The sequence below is a fragment of the Peromyscus californicus genome, unplaced genomic scaffold (assembly GCF_007827085.1).
Source record: "Peromyscus californicus insignis strain IS unplaced genomic scaffold, ASM782708v3 Scaffold_12__1_contigs__length_115047231, whole genome shotgun sequence".
Classification (NCBI taxonomy): domain Eukaryota; kingdom Metazoa; phylum Chordata; class Mammalia; order Rodentia; family Cricetidae; genus Peromyscus; species Peromyscus californicus.
Window position 1 is genome coordinate 114,697,947 of NW_026294413.1, and position 22,717 is coordinate 114,720,663.

The window sequence follows — 22,717 nt, forward strand, 5'->3', positions numbered from 1 at the left end:
TGTGGGTACCAGGGAGTGAACACAGGTCATTGATGGCAAGGGCCTTTATCCGTTGAGCCAGCTTGATGGGCTAACACTATACTTTGAATTATTCCTGGAATATTCCAGTTTATAGGCTTTCAAGGAGGAATGAAGCTTTGATGCAGCCTTTTGTACCTGACGTGAGTGAGTTTTGCTTTGAGCATACTGAGATTCATTGCCCAGTTCATGTAGAATACTTAGTAAATGGAAAATATAATTATTAAAGTAAGGGTTTTTTATAAAAATAATTTGGGGGTGGCATATAACCACTGGTTCTAGTTTTTCTACTGAGCATGAGCCAGAAAACCCTACCCATCAATCTAAGGCCTCTAGTGAGGATAATTACATCTTGATGTCCACCCAACCACTCAGAAAAGAGCCTATCCAGGGTGGAAAAGGCTCTAACTGGATCCACACCAAGTGGTATCTACAGCAATACAGAGAGAAAGGGGCAGAAAATGCCATATATAGTCAAGCTAGTAGTTAATAAAAACAGTCACTTTCTATTCAGCAAAGGGCTTTAGATTCCCATGCCAAGCCACTGAAGAGAGCCACATGTTTTCTTTAAGCTGACAGGAAACAAGGCACCAATGTGGGAAGACACAGGACTGGAATCTGGATTATAAACCCAAAGCCTGCTCAAAGTTCAGGCACTGGGCATTCTTTGGTGATCTGAATAACTGACTAGATACACTAGCAAATGTGTATGGCTAGACCTAGAACATCTGCCTTTGGAAGGGCACACAGAACCATTTGTGACTCATCCTGTCTTACAATGGACTAAAACCAGGAGACCCACACCAGCTACCACAACCTTTCTCACGGAAATCCAGGTTTGGGGCCAACACACTCCACCCTGGGGAGATGGTTTATGTAATTATGGGCACTTACCTGGAGCACAGCTATCCACCAGGGCTCCTAGGGCTTTGCCATCTTGCCAGTTCTGATTAAAGTTGGTGATGGGCAAGTAAGGGATCTTGTTCTGAATCCATCCCAGCAGCCTCTGCTTTGGTGTCTGCTTCTTGGCATCATCATCCCCTTCATCTTCCCATACAGGCATGGAGATGGAGTAGTGAAGGATCAAAGTCCATACCAGGCCCAAGATGAGCTTCAGGTTTCCATCTACAATGGCTTTACTGTCTGGGAAAACAAGACAGGACATCAGTTTGGTCATTCTGAGTTACACAGTTTGGGTCAAACTCTTTGTAAAAAGTAAATGAAACCCTCATTCACAGGGAACTATACTGAGATACTTCAATGTGAAAGGATGCAGTGCTGTGGGATATTTTTCTGTATGCTGTGAATATATGCTGTTCCCATTGGTTAATAAATAAGCTGCTTTGGTCTATGGTAAGGCAGCTTAGAGGCAGGTGGGAAATCCAAACAGAGATACAGGAAAGGCAGTAATAGGCGACGCCAGCCTGCTGCCCAAGGAGCAACAAGATGAACACCATGGCCATATAGCAACATACAGATTAACAGAAAGAGGTTAACTTAAAATGAAAAAGCTAGTTAGCAAGAAACCTGAGCCACAGGCCATACAGTTTGTGATTAATATAAGCCTCTGTGTGTTTACTTGGGACCGAGCAGCTGTGGGACCAGGCGGGACACAGGAAAACTTCTGTCTACAATGCAGTGCTAGGATTTGCTTCAAAACATCTGGAAATGGAATGACTACAACAACGATCCTGTGTGTTTGTTAATTATTGCCCATAATCATTGGGATGCATTATATTGTCTCTACTTCTCTGCATGCTTACAATTTTCCATACAAAGAAAAAGGTTTTTAAATTTTAAAGAAGTCAGTGTTTGAAACATGGTGGATGCCATAGATCAACAACAAACTACCAATGCCATAGATGAGCCCGGTACAGATAAATTTATGTAAAGATAGCAAATGATCCAAAGTTTTGAGGCAGATTACATACTTAAGACTGACATTTAAATATGATGGGAAATGTAGAAGAAACTTTGACTACTAGAGAAATTGATGAGAGCAATAAATTAACAAAATGGAATGCCCTAGAGCTCTTTGTCCAGGGAGTTGGTGATCTAATTGCCTCTCCACTGAAAGCTGGCTAAAACAAAGAATTGATCCTGTACAAGAAACTCAAGATTTTTGTACAATTCCCTCTTTAAATGTACAAGACATTCAAAGAGAGGGCTGCATACATGTGGACACTAAGAAATGATCTGAGGGCTTAATGGGTAAAGGTGTTTGCTGCCAAGTCTGACCTCAATAATGAAAGGGGTTGTCCTTTGTTCTCTAAGCACATGAGCATGCACTCACACATGCATGTTCTCTCTAAGTAAATACAAAAATAAATGTAATAATATAATAAGAAGAAAATGACCTGAGGAGTCTTCCACCTTGAAATGAATTAATTCACAAGTAACTTACAACTTCCACGCCTCCAGTAAATATAATTACTACGGTGCTGTTTCTCACCAGTTGGTCTACCCCACTGTTTTATACCTAAGTTTCTGATGGTTTTTCTTTCAATTAAAGTTGATGTTTCCAAGGCTGGAGACGTGCTTGGCAGTTAAGAGCACAGACTGCTTTGCTACTGGCCTGATTTTGGTTCCTAGCTCCCATGTGTGGCTCACAACAGCCTGCAGCTTCAGCTTCAGAAGATTTGATGCCTCAGCTGCAAGGGTGTCTGCACTCACGCATACACACAGGTACATAATTTTAAAACAATAAAAATAAATCTTAAATTGATGTTTCCTTTATTGTTTGAAATTTTAAAAAATAATTTCAGAAATACAGACAATAAAAGGTGTGTGTCCATGTCCCAGAAATAACAATGGTATGTAGTCTGTACTACTGTCTCTTGTTTGCTGTCCTGGTTTTATATTTTTCTGCACAAGTTTTTAAATGTTTCTTTTTACTAGCAATTATGTCCCAGTCATCTTTTCCCTATAAAAATTTGTTTCTGTTTACATTCTTATCTATAGGTTCAAGAGGCTAGCTTCCCCTTTATCTCATTAATGTTGAGCTATCAATCATGTTCATCTCCGCTGCTCAAATGAGTCACTCATTCAGAAAATAGTTAAACTAATTCAACCAGAAAAGTCTGTTGACAAGCCTAAGTCATCCTACCCCTGATTTGGAGAGCTTGTCAATACCCTGACCAGCTTTGTCCTCATTTTTATTTGTTTTTTTGAGACAGACTCTTATACTGTAGTCTAAGCTGGCCTCAAATCTGTGGTCCTCCTCCTCTGCCTCCCAGGTGCTGGCATTATGGGCATGTACTACCATGCCTGGCTCTCTGTTCTACCATCTTCTACCTGCACTTAACCAAAATTTACACACTATCTTTAGAATTGCTCTTTATTCCTCCTTCCACAAACATCATCAAGAACCACTCCTTATCCTACTGAGACCCCAAGGTGAAAACATTATAACTATTTTGGGATCCCCTTCAAGCCTCTGGTACAGTTTCTACAGTGTGTCATCTCTTGGCAAATATTTGAACCTTCCCATAGACATGCAGCTTTTCCCTCTCCTGGTATCTCTGAGAGCCGTTATGGTGAACTGCCATTTACACAGCCTCAACACCATATTTCTAGTTGGGTACCTCTATTCTTCTCAACGAACTGACGGTCACTTCTGTACAATCAAACTCCTTAAGCACACAGAACCTAAACACGCACCAGTCAGTTGGCCTGAGTCTTGTCACTTTCACCTAACCACATACTCCATACTCAGGTTCAAAGTTGGCCTGTTTCAAGATGACAACTTACTTTGTGTTACAGGACTGCTTCACATGAATTTCCTTGCCTGCAAGAACCTTCACCCTATCTTCCTGTGGAATACACTCTCACATACCCCAAGCCTGGTGGTGCTACACGCACAACCGCATATGCATCAGGATCCTTTCTTCAGAACTGTCTACCAGACCCTCTGCCTTCCACTCACACACCAGGACCGTGGTGAGAAATGGAGCCTTCTTCACCTTGCAGTTGTCCCACCATGAGGTACCTGAACATTAACACATACCAAACTGCACGTAATGTGTATGTCTAGAAAGGTACTTGTAGCAACACAATACATTGGAGATATCTTGCACTGTGAGGGTTAAGAAGCCTCATTCCACTACAGGCATAAGTCTGTAAAATTAAAACTCCCCTGACTATGTGTAAAATAAATGCTTTTTAAAAGCAGACTTGCATGCCTGCCTAGCATGTGCAAGGCCCTCCTGGGTTCAATCATTAGCACAAGAAAAAAGGGCAAATTTGAGCTGGGTGTGGCAGCACACATTTGTAATCTCAGCACTAGGGAGGCCAAGGAAGGAGGATCCTCAGGAGTTCAAAGCCAACGAGTTCATGCCCAGCCTGGGCTATATAGCAAGACACTGTCTCAAAACACATGCATGCCCAGCTGCGTGAGTGTGTGTATCTCATAACTTGAAGTCAGATGGCTCTATTCTTTATCCAGGTTATGTATGTTGCTTTAAAGGAGAAAACAAAGTCTTTTTCAAACAGATTTTAGGTAAGTCAAAGTCTGAGCCAAACTTATAAAACATACAATGTCCAGGACTTCTGTTTCCAGTGAGTTCAAGGTGGGTGTCCTAACAGGAAAGCCCCCCTTTATGGCCTTCCTGGGACACATAATATCCTCTTTCTGCTAGTCTGAGGAGCTGGAGGGAGGACAGGCTTCATTCCAAAAGTGATTTTTGACAGGTAAAGGTTCAACTGTTTAACCCAGCTCTTAGAACAATAAAAAGATGGAGACTTGTCCAAAAGACCTCCCCAGTTCCCATCCTCAGGAAACAGGAGACTTCCTAGGCCTTGAAAAGGAAATGCTCCAGGGCATCCCAGTGTGTGTGTCTGGCCATGGCTGTGGACCTGGTGTGCTGTGTAGTGCTAATTCTGACACATAAGAGGAGGAAAAGACCAGATTGGACAGGACTGAAGCATCTCCACAGTAAGAGGCTGGAGGGCCTCTAGCATGAACGAAACAAGCTGATGCGCAGCATGCCTGCCCAACCTCCCAGGCTCTGCTTGGACTGGAACCTGGCCATGGGCTTCTCCTCCCCAAATCCGACCAATCATAGTTCCCACATAACTACTCTGGCAATTGACAACACAGCCCCCAAGCCACACACTTTCTCAAACTACCTACAATTATCCAGTTACTTTTAAATGACAGCAATGGCTCTTTTTTCTTTTTTTAAATAGCTATAAAGTCAATTTAAACTCCTGTAAATTCTAAGGTGGAATATATATTATAGCACTTCTGTATTAGTTCTCTGGTACTTTTTAAGAAGCATTTGTATGTGAGATGGGGCCAATTATGAGGTGTGTACCAGATATTTTTAGCATTCTGCAGAAGCTACTTTGAAATGCCTCCTCGAAGGACCAGTTCTCCAAAAGTCAGTGATGTGGTAGTTTTTTTACCTCTCTCAACTCTCATCAACAAGGGACAAACCCACACAACTATGTCTCCTACATCTAGTACTAAACTGGCACATCATGGGAGTTCTGGAGGTACATTCCTACCTGGCTGCTAATGATTAACCAAGGAAGCATCGGGGAGTTAGTAAGACTAGAGAACAGATGTGGGTGGAGAACATTCCACATTTTTACTCTTCTGAAGGAGAACAATAGGCTATCCTTTGGCCACAAAATGGTTGGCTACAGGGCCATAAACAGGCAACAAGTGACTCAAGGAATTAAGAAGTGAAGGGTGTCACCAGGGCCACATGAAAAGAATTCCATATTCTCTGCTCTCTGTCCACTAAGCAACTGTAACCTGCTAGGAGGCAGTGTAGAGTAGAGCCTGAAGCCCGCATGGCTAATATATGAAAGTATGCTCCACATGCTTAGCCACTAGGAAAATGCAAATAAAAACTTCAATGAGAGTCCATCACTCCTGTCAGAATGGCTAACATTAAAAACAAAACAAAAAAACAAGAGTCTGAGAGATGGCTCAGTGGTTAAGATGGTTAAGGCACTTGTTCTTGCAGAGGACAGGGGCTTGGTTATCAGTACCCACATGGCTTTCTCCAATTCCAGTTATTGGGATCTGATGCCCTCTTCTGATCTCCAAGGGCACTGCATGAACAAGATACACATACGTACATGGAGGTAAACACACACACATATCCTGGCAAGGTGAAGGAGGGGAGGAAGTCACCTTAGAAAATGTTGATGGGAAAGTACACTGCAGCAGCCACTACAGACGATAATACAGAGCTTCCTAAAAAGGCTAAAAGCTAGGCTGGCAGTGGATGCACATGCCTTTGGTGGATCTCTGAGAGTTCGGGGACAACCTGGTCTACAGAGCTAGTTCCAGGACAGCCAAGGCTGTTACACAGTGAAACCCTGTCCGGAAAAACCAAAAGCTAAAAGTCAACTTACTATATGATTAAGTTGTACCATTCATTCCTGGATACACAGTCAAAGGAAACCATGTCAGCATATCAGAGATACCAGCCCATGCATGTAAGCTGCTATATGACTAAGTTACAAAATCATCTTAGGTCTCCCTTGATGGAAAAAGAAAGTCAGGTGTAATTTAGCCTATGGGCTCCCTACAGAATGGGATGCCCTTAACCAAAGAATGGCCTATATAGTTACTGACTTAAAAGACTGCTTCTTTACCATACCTCTACAAGAAAGGGATAGGGAAAAATCTGCCTTCACAATACCTACTTATAATAATTCCCAGCCAGTCAAGAGATATCAATGGAAGGTTCTCCCACAGGGAATGTTAAACAGCCCTACTCTGTGCCAATATCTTGTGCAAAAACCACTGGAGATAATTCATGTGAAGTTTCCACAATCTATAATTTATCATTATATGGATGATATCTTATTAGCTGACCAAAGTTAGGTACATTAGAATGCATGTTTGAAGAAGTAAAAAAAAAAAAAAGATTTGCCTTGCTGGGGACTACAAATTGCTCCTGAAAAAATACAAAGAGGAGATTCTATTAATTACTTAGGCTATAAGATAGAACTACAAAAAAATTAGACCCCAAAAGGTACAACTAAGGAAAGATCGATTGCAGACTCTTAATGATTTTCAAAAGTTAATAGGAAGCATTTCCAACTTACGGGGTATCATGGGAATACCCAAAGATGGACTACAAAATTTGGCTAATACTCTAAAAGGGGACAAAGAATTAAATAGTCCAAGAGAATTATCAGCTGAAGCTGAGAAGGAATTGGCTCTAGTAGAAAAGACAATATGAGAAGCACATGTGGATTGTGTGAATCCAGAACTTAAATGCATTCTGGTCATACCCCCCTCCAGACACTCCCCAACAGATATTTTGATGTAGAGGGAAGATATTACATTGGAACGGATATTTGTAGCACGTAAACCAAGTAAGAAGTTAAAGACTTATATAGAAAAGATCTCTGATTTGATTCAAAAAGGAAAATTAAGACTTTGCCAGTTGACAGGAATGGACCCAGCAGAAATTGTAGTACCTTTAACTAATAAGGAAATTTTCTCACTATGGAAAAATAATGAATACTGGTAGAGAGCCTGCAGTGATTTTTTTTTTTTTTGGTGGAGAAATTAACAAATATTATCCCAAAAGCACGAGAACAGAATTCAAAAAGATGACTGAACGGGTCCTTCCTCACGCTGTATGATAAAAACCAATCTCTGGAGTCCTCACATTCTATACTGATGCAAATAAATCAGGGAAAGCAGGATACAAATCAGGAGACTTAAGTAAAGTGGTTTAAAATCCATACAACTCTGTACAAAAAGCAGAACCGTATGCCATTCTTATGGTACTGATGGACTTCACAGAACCCCTCTATATAGTCACTGACTCTCAATAGGCAGAGAGAGAGTTGTTTTACATATTGAAACTGCTGAATTTATTCCTGATAATACAGAATTAACTTCATTATTCATACAATTGCAGGAAATCATCAGAAATAGGGAACATCATATATCTATATATCTATATCTATAGATACAGATATAGATATATAGATATATAGATATAACACATATCAAATCCCATACAGGTCTGCCAGGACCTCTAGCACAAGGTAATAATGAGATTATCGGTTACTAATAGGCAACACACTAGAAGCCTCAGAATTTCATAAGAAATACCATGTAAATATCAATGGTTTGAAGAAGGATTTCTCTATCACTTGACAACAGCCTAGGATACTGTTAAAAAAAAAAAAAAGTCCTATTTGTTCTTTCTATAACCAAACTCCATTACCTGCAGGGAGCAATCCAAAAGGTATACAAAGAAATGAAATTTGGCAGATGGATGTTGTTTCATTTCGCAGAATTTGGAAGATTAAAGTATGTACACCATTGTATATCACTGTATGTATACAAAGTATGTATACCATTGACAACTATTCAGGATTTCAGTGGGCAACTCCTATGAGTTCTGAAAAGGCTGATTCTGTAATTACACACCTATTAGAAGTTATGGTCATCATGGGAATACCTGTACAAATTAAGACAGAAAATGCCCCAGCCTATGTCTCCAATAAAATGAGACAGTTTTTTGCTTATTACAATATAAAGCATGTTACAGGTATACCACACAGTCCCACAGCCAAGCAGTCATAGAAACATCCAATTGATCTAAATAAACAGCAATGGGTAACAATGACTCCTAGAAATAGATTGCACAATGCTTTATTAACCTTGAATTTTCTCAATGCTGATGAGAAAGGAACAACAGCTGCAGAGAGACATTGGATGACAGACAAAACTTCTGAGCTAAACCAACTGGTTTATTTCAAAGATGGGTTGACCTCACAATGAAAACCAGGATACATCCTACATTGGGGAAGGGGTTTTGCTTTTGTTTCTGCAGGAGAAAAAAAGTTGTGGATACCAACAAAATTAATAAAAATTTGATTTGAACAGGAAGAAACCCCTTGATGAGGAAAAGTAAAAGTTCATCCACTGATGTGACATCTCTACAAGTTGTAAGAAAAATTTAACAATCAAAGGTTGGGGTAGGGTTCTATTTTTGTCTTTACAGGATAATAGAAATACCCATCTTCCAGAAATCATAAAGCCTTGGATATCCAAACAGTCTACAGCAGAAAGAAAGAATCTATTGGTACCAATTTGCACAGCATAATATCTCACTGCCTAACATCTATTATCACTTTAACTCTAGAAAAGTTGTGGTTCCGATTCAATTATATATCAGGCTGGCTTTGGAGTTGGAATTTGGCTCCCTCCTTCTCTAACCCCAAAGGACAAAGTTCAGAAGCTCAGAGCAGAGGAATTCCTGGTGGCCTCAGCTGGTGAACCTGCAGCAGCACTTTCCTGTACAGGGCTGCTCCCAAATAATCTTGGATTGTACAGTTCTCCTGGGCTGAGGTGCCAGAGGTGGCAGGACCTGGTGCTCATTGGCATTGTGAGGCTGACTTATTTTGAAGCCCCACAAACTATGCCTGAGTTGTCTGTAGTCTTCAGGTGTTCAAACAAGAAGACACCTGGAGTTCAAAGGAAGCACTGACCAATTGCTACAGTTCCTTGGTGATAATTTAGAAGGATGAAGCCTATCTACACCAAGTCTTAGTTAAAGAAGATCCCCCTTGTCCAGTTACCCAAGACCAGGGTCATATTTCTGATATACTATGATGGCTCTTCTATTTAAACTGCAGATGGACTGGGCCAAGGGGTCCCCAGGTAGGATAAAGAGGGGCCAGGCAGTTTCACTCCTATCTGTACTCTGGCATCTTTCCAGGGCTTCAAACCAACAAAGCACTAGACAAGGCAGAGACTTATAACCTGAGAATCATGGCTCTAATGCTGGAAAGCATCTGTGGCAAAGGGCATTAAAATCTTTCTTCTTCTTCTCTGTCCTAGGCATGTGACTTCCAGAAAGATGGTTCTCTCACACTCTCTGGACATCAATGGTCTAGCTGTTGCCAATGGACAGTGGGCAAAAGTAAAGTACACTCTATCCCTGAGGAATGGGTGGGTGTCTTCCTGACGGCCAGCCATAGCCTTGCACCTACCTCAGTTGTGACCCAACTGGGGGAGGACTGAGGGAAGGAAACAAAAAAACAGGCTCCCAGAATCAGGTGCTTTGCCCCCCTAAAGATTGAAAACAACAGAAAACTACATTTTCATTCTTTCCAATGGTGCTCCTGATGTTGTTGTCCATCTGTCCATCTGTTCATCCCTACCACCACACATTCACCTAAGCCTTTTTTTGTTACAGCAGTAAAAAATGAGGGTCAGGTGTGTCAATTTCAATATAGACCACAATAAAATAATGTTAGGACAAGAAACTAGGGTCAGCTGGATTTCTAATTCTCTATTCTCTTTCCTGCTCACGAACTGCTCAGAGGCTGCAAGGGACTTTTGAGTTGATTTGTTGTTGTTGTTGTTTTTGAGACAAGGTTTCTCTGTGTAGCTTTGTGCCTTTCCTGGAACTCGCTTTGTAGACCAGGCTGGCCTCAAACTCACAGAGATCCGCCTGCCTCTGCCTCCCAAGTGCTGGGATTAAAGGTGTGTGCCACCACCGCCCGGATTGAGTTGATTTTTATACCTACTGTGTTTTGGTTTATTCAAGAATGCATTCATTCATTCAGGCCCTGTTGCACTTAGGAGGCAGAGGCAGGTGAATCTCTGTGAGTTCAAAGCCAGACTGGGTCTACAGAGTGAGCTCCAGGACAGCCAGGGCTGTTACACAGAGAAACCCGGTCTCGAAAAACCAACAGAGTACATTCAGAAGGCCATATATTAATTAGTCAAGCTTTCACAAACGATTTGCTTCTTTACTTTTCTCATTGCTTTCATAGAGTATCTGACAAAAGCAACTTAAGGGAGGATCTGTCTTGGCTCAGAGTTGGAGGGGACAGTGTTGGGATAATCTTTGTACATTGTGTGAAGATGTGTCTGTTCTTCCTCACCAGCCTAAGGTACCTTCTGACAGGTTTAACAAAGAGCTGAACGGCCAATAGCTAGGCAGGAGAGGATAGGCAGAGATAGGAACTCTGGGAAAGAATCTGAGGCTGGGAGATTCATCAGCCAGCCATACAGGAAGTTGGATGTACAGTATTGAGGAGAGGTAATGAGCCACGTGGCAGGCCATAGATTAATATAAATGAGTTAATTTAAGTTTTAAGAGCTAGTTGGGAAAAAGCCTAAGCTAAGCCCAAGCTTTCATCTTAATAAGAAGTCTCTGTTCATTATTCAGGAGTTGGCAGTCCAAAGAAAGACCTGTTACAGTACAGTCCACCATATTAGGGGAGTTATGGCAAGAATGGTATAAGGCAGTTAGTCAGATTGCATCTGCAGTCAGGAAACAGGGAGAGAAAAAGGCTGAGCTCAGCTCACATTCTCCTTCCACTCAGTCCAAGACCTCAGGCCATGGAATGGTGCCATCCACATTTAGGGTGGGTCTGTACATATCAACCATCCTATTCTAAACTCCCTCATAGGTAAATCCAGAGGTCTGACTCCCATGGGAATTCTCAATCTTATCAACCTGGCAATCAAGACCAACCATCACGATGACACAACAAACCATGATACTGACGTAAATGCCTTTTTGCTGTATTGAAGACTCTGAGGCCACTTCTGGTCTAAATAATTGAGATTCCAACATGGGTTACCAAGGCTGCCATGAACAAGGCCTGGGCATGGAAAGTGGAGGCTTGGAAAAGATTATGGTGGCGGCAATCTGCACTGTCTGTGGGGGGGAGGGGTGGGCCTTCACTGGAACAGAATCAATGAAAACATTTTCAAATAAGTGATTTCTACCGGTGTAGTGACACATGCATTTAATCCTAGTGCTTGAGAGGCAGAGGCAGGTGGCTCTCTGAGTTCAATGCTAGCCTGGTCTACATAGTGAGTTCCAGCTGGCAAAGACTGCATAGTGACACCTTGTCTCAAAACTATACACATACATCACACACACACACACACACACACACACACACACACACACACACACACAGAAGAGATTGCTACTGAAAGCCATAATACATTCCTCACACATTTCTATGTGGCAAACTATTCTTTCTGTTCCTTGCTCACTCACTGAACTTTTGCCTCAAATAGAAATTCATGGAGCAGTCAGGCATGGTGGTGCACGCCTTTAATCCCAGCACTCGGGGAGGCAGAGGCAGGTGAATCTCTGTGAGTTCCAGGCCAGTCTGGTCTACAGATTGAGTTCCAGGACAGCTAGGGCTGTTACACAGAGAAACCCTGTCTCGGGGGGGGGGGGGGGGGGGGGGGGGGGGGGTAGATGTATCCAACCTTCTTATTAAATAATAAACACAGAACCAATGCAAAGAAGAAAGCCAAGAGGTCAGAGCTAAGAGCTAAAACCTTACCCTTCCTCCTGCGGTGGTCCTACCTCTCCGAACCAGAGCTACCCCTGTGTTAAAGTCTTTATATAGAGTTCCTGTCCTGCCTTCTCATTGGTTGTAAACCCAACCACATGACAGCCTCCTCACAGCCTGTCTGTATAGGCCTCCAGGTTTTCCATGATTGGTATTAAGATTAAAAGCATGTGTATCCAATAATGGCTGTATCCCTGAACACACAGAGACTTACCCAGCTCTGCCTACCAAGTGCTGGAATTACAAGCGTACGCTACCACTGCCCTGCTTTCCTATGGCTTGCTAATAGCTCTGACCCCCGGGCAACTTTATTTATTAACAGGGGGGGGGGAACAAAACAAAACAAAACAACAACAACAACAAAAAAAAACATGGAGCAAATGATTACAGAAATATCTGGTTTTTATTTTGTGCTATATTTATATTGTATTTATTGTGCTATAAGTTACATTTTCAACGCTTGGTAGCTTTTCCCCTCTCCCTAACAATACTTTTGAAAGTTTTTTTAAACATTCACTTCAGAATTAGTTTATATCCAATAATAAGGCTGATATTAGAGCAAATGATTAAATATTAAGCAGCACAGAAGACGGTATGAGTTGTCAGGTCTAACCCTGGTTCATATTAGCATACAAAGAACATGCTGGCCTCCATCAGTACCTGTGGCTCTTAGCTCTTTTCACCCCTCCACCTCACTTTTCCAACTCATGGGCTTCCCTTCTTCCAGCTTATCTTTCCTATATAACCTGGCCATTTTGGCCATTCTCCCTTTCAGTCCCCTCTCTTTTCTTCCTCTCCCTCCTTCCACTCTTCTCTTGGCCATGTCCACTCTGCTGGCCATGTTCAATGTACTATTTCCTCTCCCTGCTCTGGACTCATCCAGATGCCTCCAGCTGTCCTCTCCCTCATATCCATAATAAAACCCTCCTCCTCAACCAGTCACTTTAAACATAAGGTACATTTTATTTTCTATTATTGGGAAGTCTTTAAGTTAGATTTAAGGGCCAGGTATAGCATTGGAGAAGGAGGCTGAGGCAGAAGGATCTTGCTGTGGGATGGTCTTTCTGTAATGCTATAAATATGTGTTGCTACCACGGGTCAATAAAGAAGCTGTTTTGACTTATGGCAAGACAGGATACAGCCAGGCAGGAAATCCAAGAGAGATACAGGGAGAAGAAAGGTGAAGTCGGAGGAGACACCAGATTGCCACCCAAGGAGCAACATGCCAGTAGATTGGTAATGCCACAGCCATGTGGCAAAATATTAATAAAAATGGGTTAATTTAAGACATAAAAGCTAGTTAGCAATAAGCCTGAGCCATCGACCAAACAGTTTGTAATTAATATTAACCCTCTGAGGGATTATTTTATAAAAACGGCTGCTGCTCAGGCGGGATCAGGCGGGACCGAGAAACTTCCGTCTACAGGATTTAGAATGCCAAGCAGTCTGGGAAACATATTGAGTTCCATGCTAGGGGGCTATGTAGTAAACTCATGCCTCAAAAATAAACTATCAGATGTAAAGATGACAATTATAACCTTGTTAGGAAGGTTAAAGAAAAAGGGGATAAAAACCAAAATGGTCTAAATGATGCTTTTATCTGAACTCCAAGCTATTTGTCCCTGCATAAGTTTACCCTGTTGATATCACACACTTTCAGGTAGAGTCTCCTGAGCATGCTCATGAGTCACAGAGGAGAACACAACAACTGGGAGCTTCAGGTTAAACTCCAGCATGGGCATATGAGGCTTCACCACAGCATGGTAGCCATCAGTTCCAGGGTCCAGCTACCATTACTCTGAGAATACACCCAGCTGAAATAAACAGATGCTGGCTGTGAATGGAGGTCCCTGAGACCTACTGATTCCATCTCAGTTTGTCATGTAGAGAGGCCACCTCCCCTGAAATGTGCATCACTTGCTGGGAGCTGGGCACAACCTGAGTTGTAGGTTGCCCAAATGTGCAGCCCACAGAGAAGCCCTAAGGAAAAGGAAGGCATGAGAAACAGGCCTGAGAAGACCCATATGCACCCTTCTGTGGTCAATAACAACAATAACAACAACATGACAGCAGTTCTTTTCCACCCAAAATCTTCCCAGGGCCAAGCCCTGTCCAACTTGAAGCCTTCCCTTTAACAAAGTCCCTACGAAGGTGGCTTTGATGGTTAAGTCCCATTTTACAGATGAAATAATAGAGATAAAGCCATTACTCTATTTCTCTGAATCAATAGGCAGATAAGTCATTACTCTCATTCTGCAAATGAGGAGACAGAGGGTCCTAAGTGCTTAGGAACCAGGCTGCTCACCCACAGGCAGAGCATATAGACTTCTACTTGTTCCATTCATTTTTCACTGTCCAGATCTGCAAGGCTCTAGGAGAAAACACAGTGGATAGACTGCATGCAGAATGGCAATAGAAGGCACCGGAGATGTAAATAGTGGGTCAGAGCTGTCTGTCAGACCCGTTTTCTTAGCCAAGACCTTATGGAGATGGGGAGTATACTAATCAGGGACCTGTTTCTCCATCCAGAAAGTCCCTGCATATTGTTTCTTTGTTTGACAGAGAAATCATTTATAGCCAACTCCTTGGAAGCCATGGCTCTGCCCAAAGCAATCCAAACCTGTTGCCCTGCCTTTTTTTCTCTGGAAAATATAAATTAGGCTTACTCATATTTTTGAAAACCCTGTTTGTCCTTCCTCTTCTGGTTTTTTTTTTTTTTTTATGTCCAACAAAAATTTCCTAACTACCTTCTAAGCATCGGGTCTTCTGTTGGATACAAATTACGTTTTAAACAGGAAAGTAGATTAAGCTTGCTCTAAAATAGTCCATGAAGAGAGTATACTGGATAATACATTGAAGAACCATCAGGGGAAAAAATGATAATTTTTGGCTTTTTATTCCCCATACTACACTATGGTTCTTGATATATACACATACAAACATATCACATACATACATATGTGCACATAAATCAGAATAGAAGCTAGAAATAATAATGGTGAACAGGATGGGTATTCAATTACAAACTTGTAAACGTTGAACCTAGTTACAAAATCAGATCAAGGTGGCTTTCTTGGTTTACATTTGCCTCGAATAACTCAGCTCATGTTACAGGTTAGAGATGGCAGGTCACCCAAAGATTGTGAAACAATAAAAGGACAAAACTTGCAATTTAAAGTGGTGAATAGGAATAAATCTGAGGGAAATTCAAAATAATTTGTACTAGCTGGGTCCCAACATCACCAACAAGAAAGAGGATGAAGTTGGAGGAAAGAAATTCACAGAGGAGAGATGACAGTATATTTTTCCTGCTTCCCAACATGGACACATTTGGGATGGCACTGGATTCTACAACATGATACAGCTTAATTAACAGACAGAATTGTCTTATTAGTTTAAGACTTCTCGATCCCTGGTGATACAAGGAGGACTATGAACACATATCCCACACAGAGAGACTGGCTGCCTCATTGCAGGTAGAATGCTCTGTCTCCAACATCTCTGGGTAAAAAGCATGGGGGTGGTGGTGGTGGTGGTGGTGGTGGTGGTGGTGGTGGTGGTGGTGTGTGTGTGTGTGTGTGTGTGTGTCTACTCAGTGAAAAAAGAATAAGTCATTTAATGAAATAACTGGTGGCTAAGTAATCTAGGGATGACAGGGATTGGGTTAGTTAGTGACTGGATAGCCAGAAGCTGACATGCCCTGCCTTGGGTGTCAGGAAAGCCTGATTTATTCCTCAAGTGCAGTAACTTGTTAACTGTGGGGCTAAGAGTGGGCCACTTCCTTACACTTGGGCTCACCATATCAAGCCTGTGTAATACCATGCAATAAGGCAGGTAGCAAACTCTTAATGACAGTTTCATCACATCAACAGGGCTACAGTGAATACTATTATTACCACTGTAAAATGTCAACACACACAAGTATAAGAACTGATAGTGTGCCATTAGCACCATGAGTAAGTAAGGCTTAGTGCATAAAGACTGCTCACCACTGATTGCCCCAGAACTCAGGCCTTCCACACAGAAGAGCATTCCTTCTGCTAACAACCACAAGAGTGGGTCCCATCAGAACCCTGGAGTAAAGCTGATAGAATCAAGATGTTCTTTGCTCAGTGAGCTGCTGAATGAACTGCTAGTTTGCTAAATTCTGCAGGCCACCCCGACCCTACCAGCAGATTTCGGAATGGTCCCATGGCTGACAGAAAGTTAAATTCAGGCTCCCTAAATTCAATTTGAAGCACGAAGTATGCAAGAAAGTTCCTGAACAAGAGTTTTTGCTTTTTTTTTTTTTTGGTCTAATTTGAGATGGTTGAGTAGGTATTAAAAAGATCATTAACCATCAAATCAGCCTAATATATCAGTACAACTTAAATCCCACACTCAACAAGCAGTTAAAGAAACTGTACAAACAGGAGAGTAGCAGGCTGCTGTAAAAAGAATGAGGAAGATTTGCTTGTTCTTCCTACGGGGGCAAGCATTGGTTGTGTATTAAGGAAAGGAAAGGAAAGAGTCGGCACTTCACTGTCCTCTCTTATTTTAGCAAGAAGGCTGAAGAGGCGATGGCAAAGATGGGCTTTTATGTGCTGTTGCTAATATATGCTTCCACATTGCTTGTATTTTTTATTTTAATTAATTTATTTAGTTATTTGTTATTTATTTATTTTGGTTTTTTGGGGCAGGGTTTCTTTGTGTAGCCCTGGCTGTCCTGGAACTCACTCTGTAGATTAGGCTGGCCTTGAACTCAGGGATCTACCTGCCTTTGTCTCTTAAGTGCTGGGATTCAAGGTGTGTGCCACCACCACCTGGCTAGTATTTGTTTTTAATTTTTAAATTACAGTCATTCCTTTTAGGATAAATTTTGCACATACCACCCAAAACACAGAAACATAATAATGCACATAATTAAGAAACTTTTCACCAGATGGTGATAGAGGCAGGTGGATCTATGTGATCTATCTATCCATCAGGCCAGCCTGATCTATAAAGTGAGTTCCAGGACAGCCAGAGCTGTAACAAAAAACCCTGTCTGGAAAAACCAAAGAAAAGGAAGAAAATTTTCAATAAAATTTCTAGCTAGCAGCAGGAACGTGGGGATATGAACAGGCAACAGGCCTTATCCAGTGATAAAAGCAATGGGTTTGGTAGGCTGGTATGTGAGTGAAATGGGAGCTAGGGTGCACACACAACAGAGGTCATTTGCTTACAGGCTCAGTCTTGAAGAGATGAGCTGCTTACCAACTAAGCGGTCTGGGTGGAGGAGCAGGAAGGCAATAGGGAGGGATACGAGGAGGCAGAGGCCCTTCACCATAGGTTTCTCCTATGACTTTCACTATCTTGGTACTGTTCAGCACAGAATATCAAAAAGAAAACTCTGCAGGTCTGCTTAATTGTTTTTCTGAGATGTTTCCTCACTCACCTTTCTCACAGTGAAGACACAAATGCCTCACCATTACTCAGCAGACACTCATACCCCACCCAAGCCTCTGAGGTAGCCTCTGTCCTTTCCAAACAGCTTGAGGGAGTAGGGACAATGCCTTAGATTACACAGCAGGAAGACAGTCATCTGACTGCCTTTAGGTGTATTTTTTCAAGACAATAGCAACAAAAATTAACTTTGTTGACCCTTTCCCTGATACCACAAGCTTCACAAGATTCACAAACCAACCTGACATAGTGCAATTACCTCCTTGAATTCTCACAACTGCTGTGAGATACCACTGTTATGTCCATTTAAAAATTAATAGGAGTAAATTCAGTCCAAAGTATAGCTCTCAGAGGTGAAGCAGATGAAGCTCTCAGAGGTGGAGGAGCAGAGGTTTGTACTTAGGTCAGGGACTCCAAAGTCTGCTGTTGACCATCATTCCCTGGAGAACTAAACAGGCACACAAAGGAAGAGACCAATAATATGGACAAAGTTGTCACAAACGCTTCAAAAACTAAAAAGGATTTTTAAAAATGTTAAGGGTTACATCACCCTCTTAAAAGAGATTTGAGATTTATCATTGTGCCCTTGAATTCCATCCCCTGACAAATGATCTTGGCAGCAAGATAACAAGCTGACCAAATATAGCAGGTCAAACTCACTGCTAAGTGGGGGAACTAACTCCATCTAACATTCCTGAGGTGCGATGTCCAAAGTGCAGAGCAAGCTAGTGACACACGATTAATCTCCACAGCCCAACCATCAGCTGCTGCTGGACTGAAGGGAAGAGCCAGTCTGTGCCAAATCTCTATGGCCTGTTCTTCATCTACAGCCTGTGTGGATCAGAAGGTGCCTCTAGCCTGGCAAGGACACCAGCTCTGGGAGCTAACTAAAGCTTGGAACTGTCCTGCCTACACTTGGCTGCAGGAGCATTGCCCAACGTTGCCAGACCACATTTAAACCTGGTCCCATCCTTCCACCACCTGGATCATCGACCAGCATTTTCTTTAATTCAACTCACCCCTGCCTCACAAACCTTACGTGATAATGCCCATGAAATGACAAGTTTAAAACACTTGATATATTTTTTAAATACTCTTGAAAATACTAGTTACAAATGTTAAAAAGTTTGTCATGTGATCATATCACCTTGAGTGCCATGTCTTAGAAAATACCACATCAGATATCCACCAGTTTTTCCAGACCAAAAAAAAAGGGGGCTGGGGTAGTGGTGGGGGTGAGATGGAGTATTTTTGACTAAAGCAGCACTGATAACACACTAAACAACTTTCTCTTCTTTGTTTTTGGTTTTTTTCTTTGACAGATCCCCCTTATGTCAGTGGTTTTCAACCTTCTTTGACCCTTTAATAGAGTTCATGTTGTAGTGACCTTCCACCATAAAATTCTTATTTTTATTGCTACTTCATAACTAATTTTGCTACTGTTATGAATTACAATGTAAATATCTGATATGCAGATTATCTGATATGTGACCCCTGTGGGGATCGTGAACCACAGGTTGAAAACAGCTGCCCTATGCAGTTCAAGCTAGTTTTAAAACTCATAACCATCCTGCCTTAGCTCCCTTAGTGCTAGAATTACAGGCATGCATAACCATAATAGGTTAATTTTTTGCTTTTTGGAGTCTTGTTACATTGTAGGCTTCTAAACTCAAACAAACCCTGAGGCACGTGTACTAAAATACCCAGCTGTAAACAATTAAGCTACAGAGCTGCTCAGAACCTTCAACATACAAATTTATACTGACAATCTCCAAGAGATGGCTAGGATGTCATATGCAATTTCTAGATGTTATTGGACTAGGGCGTAGGTAGGATGTGTTCATGTGTGTGCGTGTGTGCATGTGTGCATGTGTGTGTATGTGTGTGTGTGTGTGTGTGTGTGTTGGGTCCTAATACCCAAAACACAGTGCCATTGACTATGTCTCAAGATGACAGTCTGAGCTGAGCTCAGACTGGACTATATAGAAGGACTGCTGGTAATTAACACTAACTTTGAAGCCAGTTAACATCTAACAGTTTGAGTGTGTAGTACATATGGAGGACATAAGTGCTATGGAATATATTTCTGTATACTGTGAATATGTGTTGCTCTGATTGGTTGATAAATAAAGCTGCACTGGCCTATGGCAGGGCACAATGGAGCTAGGTGGGAAAATCCAAGAGAGATAGCAAGAGGAGAAAGGAGAGTAAGGAAAGATGCCAGACTGCCATCCAAGGATCAACATGTAATGGGACGCAAGTAAAGCCACAGAACACATGGTAATATGTAGATTAAGTTATGGGTTGAGTTAAACTATAAGAGCTAGCTAGCAAGAGGCCTGCCATAGGCCATACAGTTGATAATTAATATTAAACCCCTGAGGGATTATTTTATAAGCGGCTGAGGGACAGCGGGACCAGGCAGGACTTGAGAAAACTTACAGCTACACACAAGACACTGGATGTGTCTCCCTCATTTGTTTTCCACCTTACAATCTTATTTTTTTGAGATGGAGTCTATCACTGAACCTGGCATTCACTGATTTAACTAAACCAGCTGGTTCAGAAAGTCACCTGCTTCTGTCCACCCCAGACTCCCACCACCCCAGTTCTGGAATTACCGATGTACTTTGCTGCACCCAGTTTTTAAAATGTGGATGCTGGGCTTTGAGCTCGGACCTTCATGATTATCCATCAAGTACTTTACCAACTGAGCCATTGCTGGACTGGGAACTTTATAAAAATTCTGTCTCAAGGGGGACTAATACTCCACATTTTGGGGAATTCTACTTGCTCTTCTTGCCCTCCAAACACTTCTTCCAAACACATTCAGAATCTGGGAAATGGACATTTAATAAACAGTTAAGCTGGGGGTAAGAGAGATAGGAAATAAACATTAGAGGAGGAACCCAGTGTAAGGATTTGGTCCTTATTTACGTCCTTAATTATGTCATCAGCCTTCGCCAGCTTCCCAGCCTAAAAAGCTGGTGGGCCCTCTGTGGGCTCTCAGTTCCCGCTCCTTCCCCCCGTCGGTCCCCCTCTCTCCCTCCCCCCCATGTCTCTCTCTCTCTCTCTCTCTCTCTCTCTCTCTCTCTCTCTCTCTCTCTCTCTCTGTCTTTCTCTGTCTCTCCCCCCCCCCCCCCAATAAAGCTCTAAAAAGGTAACCATGGCTATGATTCTTTTAATCAGCATGCTCCTCCACCGGCATGGCCACCGCGGGCGGTGACCAGCCACCAGGGGCAGCGCCACAGCATAACCAACACCCAGGCAACAAGGAACAGCAGCTTTCTCTAATCTATGATGTTTCTGTGTAATAATTAAAACATCATAACCCTGCCACTTGGAATCTAGAAGACTTACAAATAAAAGAGAAAAAAACAGGCTCTCTGAGCCATTTTCCTAATTAAGTTTGCTAAAGGAAAACACATCCTCTGTACAGCCCTCACCAAGAAAAACACATCCTTTGTACATCCCTCACCGGTGTTTATACGTTCTAATGATTACCAATTCCTGAAGCAACCTAATGTTCAATGCAAGCTCTCTCTCTCTCTCTCTCTCTCTCTCTCTCTCTCTCTCTCTCTCTCTCTCAATCTCACTATGTCACTCTGGCTATTCTCCACTGCCTCTGTCTCCTGAGAGCTGTGATTAAAGGTATGTACCATGATGCTGAGCTGCAAACTCTCATTCTTTTTGTTTTGTTTTGTTTTTTGTTTTTTGTTTTTCAAGACAAGGTTTCTCTGTGTAGTTTTGGTGTCTGTCCTGGATCTTGCTCTGTAGACCAGGCTGACCTCAATCTCACAGAGATCTGCCTGGCTCTGCCTCCTGAGTGCTGGGATTAAAGGTGTGCCACGGCTGCCCAGCAAACTGTCATTCTTAAGAAACAAGCAGTGATTGGAATTCAGGCCCAAATCATCCTCCCTCTTCTTGTTTTTGCTTTAGAGGTTTTGATGTCAAAATAAGCAAGTTACATATTGGCACGAAGGAGGAAGCAGGGAGGGTCCCCATGGGTCCAGGCCACTGCTGAAGTCAGTACAGAAAGGAATCCCTGAGATGGGACTAGATTATCAAACCACCACGTGGAAAGGGAAAAGTTCAAAACCTCCACCTGGAACCTTCCAGGGCTTATGCTCCTCCCTTTGGCCATCAGTCTTTTGAAACAAAGGTCCCCAAGGAATTGGAATTTCTCCAGGAATCTCATGCTGGGAAAAGGAAAAGGCTGAAGCCTGGTGTCAACCAGAAGAGGAACTTGTCTGACCACCTGAGAGCAGAGACTGGGGCTGAGGGGATGACAGGGAAATGCTAGGAGTGGGGGTTGGAGAGAGAACACCACACCTTGGTCAGAACCTCTATTTAAATGTAACCTGTCAGAGCCCTGAAGAAGGGGTGGGGTAGAGGGTCACTGAGCTTGTTTTTGTTCCTCTTCCCAGTGTGACCACATAAATAACTCCCCCATTGCGGGGGGGGGGGGGGGGGGTGGCTGAATGAGAATGTTTCCTACAGACTCAGATACTTGAACACTTCTTCCCTGAGCTGGGGAGGTTGTAGAACATTTGGGAGGTGAAGTCTTTGTAGAGGAAAATGCCAAGGCAGGCTTTGATTTGGGAATACATTGTGAATGAGAATTACTGAAAGAAGCCAGATCTTCAAAGACTGGGTAAATGATCAAGCTGCAGTGATGTGGAGAGGTTGGGATATTGCAGGTCCAGAGCCTAATTACCTTATTTTGGGCTAGCCTTAGTACCAAAATAGCCATTTCCTTGCCCACTTTTGTATCTAAGATCCTGTTACTAATAGATAAAAATCATTTGGAATCTATTACCCTCAGTAGACTGCTAGTCCCACAACTCAAAAGTTAACAATGTCTCCCATCTTGCTGTGACCACATTCCTGATGTATTCACCAATACATTCTAAAATTGCCGTATTTATGATTTTCTTCATTCTGTTACTATAAAACT

The 22,717-nt window shown here is 42.3% G+C and overlaps 1 protein-coding gene across 4 annotated transcripts in view; it reads right to left on the minus strand.

Annotated features, from left to right (window-relative positions):
- The window catches only part of Flnb (filamin B), a 152,597-nt gene that overhangs the window by 96,422 nt on the left and 33,458 nt on the right, over positions 1-22,717 (minus strand). For all 4 annotated transcript variants that reach the window (XM_052734196.1, XM_052734195.1, XM_052734194.1 and 1 more), the window contains exon 2: positions 913-1,161. In XM_052734196.1, the coding sequence (XP_052590156.1) occupies positions 913-1,161 (249 nt within the window). The remainder of the gene's footprint in view (positions 1-912; positions 1,162-22,717) is intronic.